General features: G+C 33.7%; 1 protein-coding gene across 1 annotated transcript; it reads right to left on the bottom strand.

Annotated features, from left to right (window-relative positions):
* Positions 1-6,689: 6,689 nt before the first annotated feature.
* Positions 6,690-9,927, bottom strand: LOC133296003 (uncharacterized). The gene is made up of 3 exons (XM_061494951.1): positions 9,609-9,927; positions 9,097-9,336; positions 6,690-6,971 (listed from the first exon to the last, which is right to left on the bottom strand). Exons 1-3 carry the CDS (start codon positions 9,836-9,838, stop codon positions 6,935-6,937), a joined length of 507 nt encoding a protein of 168 aa, XP_061350935.1. The 5' UTR covers positions 9,839-9,927; the 3' UTR covers positions 6,690-6,934.
* Between the last annotated feature and the right edge of the window lie 77 nt (positions 9,928-10,004).

Genomic DNA, 10,004 nt, shown 5'->3' with positions numbered 1-10,004 from the left:
GCGCAAGACAACCATAGTCGAAAAAAGCGACGAGTCAAGATTTGTTATGAAATGTAGAAACCATGCTGACGGTTATACATGTATGCCATGACATGATCTAGTGTCCATCCACCCTCAGGAGCTGTCTATCCACCCTCAAGGGATAAAGGAGCTGGTGTTTGACAGATGCGAGTGGGACGTGTCGATGCGTCATCAACAGCAGCAGCGCCATCATCATCGTCATCGTCACCAAGGCCTGCATCATAAGACATGAAAATCACATATTATAATTAAGAACCATAAAAAAGTAACCATAATGAAACCCTAAACCCAAAATACATCACCTGCAGGTGCATCCTCCATCTCAGCATAGCGGTGGAGTGGGATCTCAGGTGGTTCTGGTGCCCTCTTCCAGTACCAGGTACTCGCCATGCTCTGCAAGATCTCACACTGCTTCAGGAGCCGCTCACCAAATATAGCATTCCAGCATGTGGCTGTCTTCATGGTCTCTGTTGCCATAGGCACACCAAATATATGCAGAATCTTCTGCACCAGGAATGCAAAAGGCAATTCAACCTTCTTTGACTTGGCAGCCTTCCACATCAGTATACATATATAATGCCTCCAGTTCAGTTCACTGGCTGATGGTGAAAGAGGGCCCACAAGATCACAAAGTCTCCTTCCAGCACCTTCGAGTGATTATGCGGGCGCTGGAAAATAATGTGTGTGACCACATAATGAAGAATGCGAGCAGACACCGACAAGTTGCTCACGGGATAATGAGCAAATTGTCCGGCCTCAGCATTTTCCCTCCTGGTCTCTGTAACAATGGCCTCCCGGTCATAATCGCCAAATATATGATGGTTGTCTCCATCATATAGTTTAGCACCTGTGACACCATCAAAGTCGAACCCCAGTAGCTCTGTCGAGATAGGAGCAGTCATGATGATATCAATTCCGCAGACACACGAAGTCAGCTCGCCATCCACATAGCTAAGGTTCTGGTAGAATGCTCTCACCATAACCTCCGAGTATAGGCACCGCATCTCCGCAAGCACAATCAAATGTGTATCCTCAAGAAGCGGCACAATGTCGAATCGCTCCAAGTTGAAGAAGGCTGAATCCAGTGATTTCGGCTCGCAAATCTTCCGACTCATGAATGACTTCACAAACCTCTCATGTGCAACACAGTCATCCTCAAACAAATATCTGAACGGCAAGTCCGGAGCTTGATGCATAGCAGCCTGGGGCTAAAAGGATGACGACCCATCGTGTCGACGCTTGGTCCTCCTCTCGATATCCCCACCGGCATCTTTGAAACGCGTCTAGAAGCCATCGCGTCACACTGTGAAACTGAAAAAAAAGCCAAAATCAGAGATCAGAAACATAAAGGTTAGGGTTAATAATTTTAAAAATTAATCGGTCATAATCAAATGTTTAACATGCAAACTACAAAATCGCAACAATGAAAGGGCAATAAATGACAAACATATCAGAATTGGAACCCAATGGATAAAAAGGAAAAAGAATAAATCTTCAATGGATTTCTATCGGTAGAAGGCAGCAAACAAGGTTGCGCGAACTGATGATCACAAAGAGGAAGAATTTCAGCAAGATTTGGGAGTGCAATCGCATTATTGCACAACTCCAGCAGCTCTACCCAGGTACCCCTTTGTGGGTTTTCCAAATGGGGGCTGCTGGGTTATATAAAAACCCTACTCGCGAAATTTACCCGGGTATCACCCTCTGTACCCGGGTAAATAATTCAAGCAAATTCACATATTTAAGAACTATACCCGAGTATCACCATCTCTACCCGGGTATGGTTGAATTTTCAAAAAATACCCGGGTAGGGAGGGTGATACCCGGGTAGGTTTGATGTTCAACGGTCAAACAGAGGCAGATTGGTGTTATGTTTTTTGGAGGGGTTAATTTTTCGAAATAGTTTCTAATCAAGGGCAATTTGGTAATTAATTATTAATAAAGGGATACAGTGGTCAAAAAGCCAGGTTACTTTTATGCATAAGGGGAAAGCGTGGAAGAAAAATAATAACTTGAGTGCCGCTTAATTGTTTTTAGGGTTTGATGTTTTTTATATTTATATTATTTTAAGGAGGTGTATTGGATCGAGATTTCAAAGAATTTTAATGGATTATTTTTGAAAAAAAAATCATTTGGTATTCAATTAGAATTTTAAAGAATTGAAGAAAAGTCTTGTAAAGAGGTAATTAGGATCAGTTACCAAAAAAAAAAAAGTCATGTGGTATTCGATTAAGATTTTAAAAGATTATTTTTAGAGTCCTTCTAAATCTGTTGGTATTCAAAAAATCTTATGATTTTAATGAATTTTCTATTAGTGTAGATTTTGTGAGACTTTTTAGTGAGAAATATAAATAAGATGTATCTCTCACAATCTCACCCTAACCCCTAGAATTTCTTGAGATTTCTCTATTGCAATTTGCAATGTCTTCTTCTTCTTTTGGTAGGTCGACCCACTCAAAACCAAGTTCCTCCATGAGAGCTTCGTCAAAGCTAAAAAACAACAGATTTTTGAGCGATTTTCATCACAAAGTAACTCATAACCCAACAAGATTTTAATCAATTCATCTAAAAAATAGCATATTTTGAAGCTATTTATGAGTTTTGAAAGTTTAAAAATATTTTTTCAAGTTATTGGTCATGATTTTTATTGGTACGAAAATGTGTGATTTTTGTATTAAAAATAATATAAAATATTGGGAAAACAACATGGGAACGAAAACCCTCAAACCAATTTTTATTTTATATCATTGAAACAAGATCGATTTAAATAAAAATTGAAACTTTCATAATATGAAACATGAACGAAATTCCTTCGCTACATAGGAAACGATTTCAAACAATTTTTGTGTCAATATATCACTAAAAACTTATTTTTTAAAACCCCCACAACAATTTAATATTTCAATGTATTGATTGAAAATAATTTGAAATTTTTTCTAAACTTTAATGTAATAAAACCCATAAAATTCACCTTCAAAATTTTCTTGGAATATGCAATAAAAACATGCATATGATATATGGTTAGAAACCCCAATGTTTACAAGATCAACAGCAAAAAATAACAAACGAAAATTTATCATGAATTTTACTAAATGAAAAAATTATATTACATATTACTTTTTTTTATTAATATCCTTGCATTTCTTTGTTAACTTTTTTATTGACTCTTGTAATTCTGAATGTTTGTCAAAAATTCATATGATTTTTTAAAATCTTATAAATTCATATTGTCCTTTCAAATCTTATAAATTTTATTAAAATCATTTAAAATCCAATCTTATGAAATCTTGATTGTAAAAAAAGTCTTTTAAAAAAGTATTTGAAATCTCTCCAATTCTGAATAGTCTTTTAAAATCTATAAGATTTTTTATTTCAAAAAACTCTTTTAAAATCTTAATCCAATACACTCCCTAAATGAGAAAAAAAAAATATCATCAATGAAAATTATAGGAGAGTAATTTTTTTAAATTTAAATTTAAATAAAAATATTAATTTATATCTTTCTCTCACTTAAAATAATAAAACTCTTGTATCATTTAAAAGAAAAAAACATCTTCCTCTTAATTTTAATAACAATCTTACCCTAAATTACTGATTTCTTGTAGATTTTCAACTCCAACACGAGAAACAAACTACTTTTATGATCAAAATTCAAAAGGGAAAATGCTTATCTTTTTATGGGGTGGTCTTTTTAATTAAAAGTAATATTTTTTATATAAAATTAAAATTAAAAAAAAAACCTTCATTCTCTCTCTTCAATAATTTTTATTATGTATCTCTTTCTCTCGTAACTTTATATCCTTTAAAAAAGACAAATATTAATTCCAAATTCAAAACATATATATAAAAAAAGAGAAAAATTGTTATGTCACAAAAATACTTGTTAATAATTTAAAAATAAAATAAATATTCATTAAGAATATAAAAATTTATATATTAATTCTTAATAAATATAGTTTTGTTTTCTAATAAGCATGTTTAAAACATTCGTAACAAGACCAAAACACATACGTTTGCTATTTTTTTTTTGGAAAAGGATATTGTAACATCCAAGTTGTGTTACTACCATATTACTATCAATCAATCTCACTGTTAGATCGCTTATGTTGATCTAATGGTTATATTTCTTTTCATCTTTGTATGGTTATGATTCCCTATATTTAAAGTGAGAGCATTAAATATGAAAAAACATAACCATACAAATGTGAAAATAAATATAAAGTATTAAATTTGGAAAATCATGACCATACAAAGATGGAAATAAATATAACCGTTGGATCAACATAATCAATCTAACGGTGAGATTGATTGGTAGTAACTTGGTAGTAGCACAACTTGATTGTTACAATATCTTTCTCCTTCTTCTTTTTTCTGTAAATGAAAGTTTTTTAAACATCTTAATTGTTAATTTCGGTTGTATTATTATTATTATTAATTTATTATAAAATCATTTTTTTAGTTTCCCAAGGGTGTCTTCACCTTGATAAAACTAGGGGGCGTTTGATACAGGATATATATTTTTTTATCGGGAAAAAAAGAGTTTTAGAAATATAGCGAGAAATTTTTTTTGTCGAGTAAATTACGAAAAGGTGTTGGGTTGGCCAAAATTTTGCCGAAAAAATTGAGTTAATTTTACAAATGCTATGTTTGGTCATTTGTAAAATATCGATAGGAATATTAAAGTAAAGAACAAAATTACCCTTATTTTTAATTTTGAACTATTAAACCATAAAATATATGCACTTTTTTTTTTTTTTTAGTTTTTCTGTTCTGTACAAGAAACATGTATAGACCCATAAATAAAATAAAAAGACACATTCCCTTCCTAAAGATGAAAGGTATAACTTTCAACTTGGTCGTCGTTCTCTTGAACATATTTTCAACAAATGCGTTGATATATTATGTGAGGTCAATTTCGTCTCTAAAATTTGTTAAGCGAATCCGAGTTGGTGGGAAAAAAAATCACGCGAGGGATGGGTATATTTTTTAGTCATGATTAGTTGAAATTAATTTGATGGGCAAAATTTTTACCTGAAATTGTTTTAACAAAAGCTCATAACAAATGTGGGAATAAAATTTCTCACCCCCACTTTCCCTTCATTATTTCTAAAAAGCACCAAACACGCCCTTGAGGGGCTATTATGTAAGAAGGGAAATATTTTTTTCCCAGCAAAACGGGATGGAGAAATTTTTTTTGCCATATTTGATAAGGGGAAGAGTTAAAATGATAGTGGGAATATTTTTTTGCCATCAAACTTTTTTACACATGGAAATGGTGCAGCAGACGATTGCCATTGAGAACATGGAATTTTTTTTTCCCAGAAGAAACGTCATCACATTTTTTTAAAACGTAAACACTCTTCTTAGCATAACGTCCTCTCTTAGAATTGTCAAAAAGAGACCTGTTCAGTGGATATATCGAAATTTTAAATTGCTTTGGAGTTTTTAAAAAATAAATTTTTAATCATCTATTGACAAAAAAATCTGCTATTTTTGAGATGAATTATATTAGAATCTTGTTGTGCTGTTATTTTTGGGTTATTTTGTGATAAAAATTACTCAAAAATATGATGCTTTTGAGCTTTAATGAAGCTACTATAGCGAAACCTGATTTTGAGAGAATCAACCCGCCAAAGGAAGAAAAAGTGCTACTATAAAAAATCTCAAGAAATCCTAAGAGTTAGAACGAGATTGTGAGAAAGACATCATATTTATACTTTTCACTAAAAAGTCTCACAAAATCTACACCAATAAAAAATCTACTAAAATTGTCAAAGTTTTTAATATCACAAGATTATTTATTCTTTGTTTAAAATCTTAATTGAATATCACCGGATTTGAATGGATTTTAAAATAATCTTTTAAAATCATAATCGAATACCACATGACTTTTTTTTTAATCATTTTAAATCCTAATTTAATATCAATGAATTTTTTTAACTAAAAACAATCCATTAAAATCCTTTAAAATCTCAATCCAATACACCTTAGTGTTACATTTGTACAATACATTTTCTTTTTGTTAGTACGTGAAGCATTTTCTTAAGATATCAAATTCATTAAGCCCGAAGCATGTATTATTTATAATTGTTTATAGGGTTAATTTGATCCGGTTTAAGGATTAACTTCAAATCAAACGATTTATTTAAGATTCGTTTCACCCCAATCGAACACTTCTCAAAACACACTTAACAAAAGGTTCCCCTAAACACACGTTTCTGTTCATTTCCATCTCAAACAAACTAGTTATTAACCATTTACAAAGTATTTGAATCAAACCATACAACAATCATCTTTTTTGCTTCAATTTCAAAATAACAGTTGATTGGAGCTTAATACATTGTCACACTTAAAAATAATAGTACGTATCTTTATCCCAACAAGTGATATTATATAGCCCTATATATTAGAATTTCCCTTAATTATTCACCCCAAAAAAAAAAAATAGAATTTCCCTTAATTAGGCCCTTTTGCTAATTTGCATGATCCCAAATCTTCTAGATTTTGAAAGAGCTTTCCTTATGTTTTCTTGACAACCCTGAACCATTTTATTTTGGCCCCTCCAATACATTATTACTAATTCCTCCATATTGGTAGTGATTTTGTAGTCCCCACTCTAATGCCAATTATGTATCATAAAAGTAATACTAATGGTAGTGAACTGGTGATAAATGAAAAAAAAAAAAAAAAAAAAAAAAAACAGTCGAGATTCAAACACTTAGGTTTACACGATTACATTAAATCGCCGCATTTCCCTATAAGACGTACATATTTCCAGAATCCTTATAGAATATTAAGCTAAAATTTGTAGCTGACCAGAACATCACCAACATGTTCTTTGCCCCCTCCACCTTAATTCCCTTGGTTTTATGTCACCTCAACAAAGCAATGACAAGTATATTTCTTTCAAACATTAACTCTGACCTTTCTTCGGACCTTCCTTTCTTTTACTGCAAGATTTAGCACCATGATATGCACTACTAATTAGAAGCTAAAGAGGGTACGTGAAAGATCAGAAAATCATGATAATAGAAATTCAGATTCTCAGACAAACAGAATTCACCTAGACTAACTTTATAAGATTAATGCACGAGGAGTTTGAACAGTAACTTGGCTAATTCAGATACTCTAATTTCTTCTGCAGCATACTAATTTTTCTTGGTCCACAAAATAGAAATAAAGCAAGGACACTTGCGTTGATAACAGAAACAGTTTATCCAAAGATAGAAAATTATTGTTTTAATGAAGTGGAAAACAGACACAAATTTAGATTATGTGTTTTTCCCTGAAATCAAAACAGCTTGCAGGTCTAATACATTCACAATATCACAAAGAACTTCTACTTAACTAAGACAAGCATCCCCTGACCCAGTTCCAACCAGACATTTCCCAATTCAATAGTCAAGGCATTCAATAATCGAACTACAGACCAAGCCTGCATCAAAACTTTCTTGTATTTTCTGCAACGGATACTGTTCTCACAAGGATCAACCTTGAGCCCTTATCTTTTTACCTTGGTTTTGGACGTTCTTACTTAACATATCTAGGAGCCAGTGCCTCAGTGCATGCTTTTTACAGATGATATAGTTTTAATAGGAAAGTTGAGAGAGGAAATAAATGATAAAATAGAGTTTCGGAGAGAAGCTTTGGAATCAGATGGTTTCCGCTTAAGGAAAAGTAAAATGGAATATATGGAACACAAGTTCAGCAAGATGCACGCTAGCACTGGCTTGGAGGTGAAAATTGGAAATCATGCCATACCACAAGTCACCCAGCTTAGGTATCTTGGATCTATCATACAAAGTGATGGAGAAATAGAGGAATATGTAAATCATAGGATTCATGCTAGGTGGATGAAATGAATGAATGCTTCAGGTGTTATTTGCACTTAAGCTAAAGGGGAAATTTTTACCACACAACTATAAGACCAGCGATGCATTATGGTACTAAACGTTGGGCAATTAAAGGGCCAACGAGAGCATAAGATAAGGGCTGGAGAGATGAGACTGTTACTTTGGATGAGTGGCATACAAGAAAAAGATGAGATTGGGGATGAATGTATTAGAGAAAAAAGTTGGAGTAGCATCTAATATTAAGGAAAAGAGAGTAGAATCATGCCTAAGATGGTTTGGACTTGATAGAAGAAGACCTACAGAAGCCAAAAGAGTTTATCATCTAGAGGATAGCCCATTATTGGGAGGTAGATGTAGTCCAAGAAAGACTTGAGAGTAAGGATGTATAATTAAATGACCTCTCTGAAGAATAGGTTTTGGGCAGAACACAATGGTGGCATTTGATTCATGTAGTCAACCCCGCCAAGTGGGAAAAGGCTTTGGTTGTGGTTGTTGATACTCTTTTCAAAAGGATAAGGAAAGGAAAGGCGGGTCTAAACCATCAAAAAGTGATATTTATTTGATACCCCAAAAGGTGAAAACTAGAGACACTGTAAATATTGTCTTTAGCTCGGGGATGAACGGAGAAAAAAAAAATTTAAAGCATGTAAAAGTCTTGTTGCAGGTTTCATGAATCATGAGTTGTAAGAGTAAGATCTATAGTAGTCCATTTAAAAGAAATGGATAATACGTACCTAGAAATTAGAGGATAACAGGGGTGTCAATTTTTAACACAATCTACTGATATGACATGAATACGACACAAAAAAACCTATTTTCAAATTGGTGTTGTATTTGTATTGACAAAATTTGACACGAAAATAAAATTTGTCGCGTGTCAACCTAAAAACACAAAATTGACACGCGTTAATCTTTTTACATGTTATTCATGTCGTGTCATATTAACTCGCATAATAAACGACACACTTTGAGGTTGACAAGTTACTCGTATCAACTCGCATAATAACCGACACACTATTGACAGATTATTAGTATTGTACCGTATTAACCCGCAAAATAAGCAGGTCGTGTTCATGTTGAAAGTTTTGACTCGCTTTTAAATTTGTAATTTTCATGTTAAATGTATTTGTTTTTATATCAAATTCGTATCATGTCATATGGGCCATTATTGCCACCCCTAGAGTGTAAGAATATCAATGAAAAGAAGGAATATCACATGTACCTTGGCTTAGAGTCACTGCCTGTTCCTGCAGAAGGTGTTTCACCACGACCGAAGGCAACCTCGTCCATGCTTTGTCCTTGTCGCCTATACCTACCACCAGACGCCACAAATCCAGGGCATGGCCTGTAAGCCTTTATAGGCCACCAGCCAAAGCCCGGTACGGTTGCAATCCCACCCTGAACCCTTCCTTCACCATTGCATCCTTTCTCGATTTCTTCTCTTCCACATGCCTTACAACCGCTGTGAAAAACATGTTTAGAAGAGAACATCAGAGTCAGCAATTAGACATCTGAAAAAGTTGTTGTCTGTCTAGAGAGAGACCCTACAGAGTCTCATTAAGTTGAATGTAAAAGAACTGAACACTATTTTCGATGCTAAAAACAAGACAAATCATTCTATGAGAAACATCTGAAAGAGCAAGAAAGAACTACAGTATTGTAACCATTATAGGAAGTTGAATAACTGAAAAAGAGTAAGTGGAGTTTCAATTACATATGGGACGATGATGGTACCTCTGTTTGGCAGCGTATTCTAATTGATCAGGAACAGGAAGTTGATCTGGTGAAGGAGAAGGACGAGGACCCTCTTCTTCTATAACAGAAGTTGAAGCAGAAGAAGGAGAGCACAGAGGAACATTTAACTTAGAAAAAGAAGGGTAAGCGGCACTAGTAGGCAAAGAGTTTTTGTACTTGTACGGTTGGGCCTGAAGAGGCGTCGGAACTGAAAAAAGAGCTATTGTCATTCTCTCTCTCTCTCTCTCTCTCTCAGGTATGGATAACGCGAACCACTCTTTTAATTGAAACTTTCAAAGCGTTCAATCGAATGTGAGGCTGCTAACGAGGCAGCTACTTCCCAGTTCACAATTTTTTAGTCACTTTTCACCAGTAATAATATCACCTGGGCAGGCT

This window comes from Gastrolobium bilobum, unplaced genomic scaffold (genome assembly GCF_033153095.1).
Source record: "Gastrolobium bilobum isolate Gb01-03AN ecotype WA unplaced genomic scaffold, APGP_CSIRO_Gbil_v1 utg3673, whole genome shotgun sequence".
Classification (NCBI taxonomy): domain Eukaryota; kingdom Viridiplantae; phylum Streptophyta; class Magnoliopsida; order Fabales; family Fabaceae; genus Gastrolobium; species Gastrolobium bilobum.
Note: the sequence above shows the minus strand (reverse complement) of the source record. Positions and strands in the feature narration are given on the sequence as shown.

What these genes read in the sequence shown, in the direction of transcription:
- LOC133296003 (XM_061494951.1), bottom strand. Translation starts at nt 9,838, where the DNA reads ATGACAATAGCTCTTTTTTCAGTTCCGACGCCTCTTCAGGCCCAACCG. An exon ending in GAATACGCTGCCAAACAGAG is followed by an intron (nt 9,337 to 9,608) that starts GTACCATCATCG and finishes TGTTTTTCACAG; the next exon opens with CGGTTGTAAGGCATGTGGAA. An exon ending in GGCAGTGACTCTAAGCCAAG is followed by an intron (nt 6,972 to 9,096) that starts GTACATGTGATA and finishes TAAATCTTGCAG; the next exon opens with TAAAAGAAAGGAAGGTCCGA.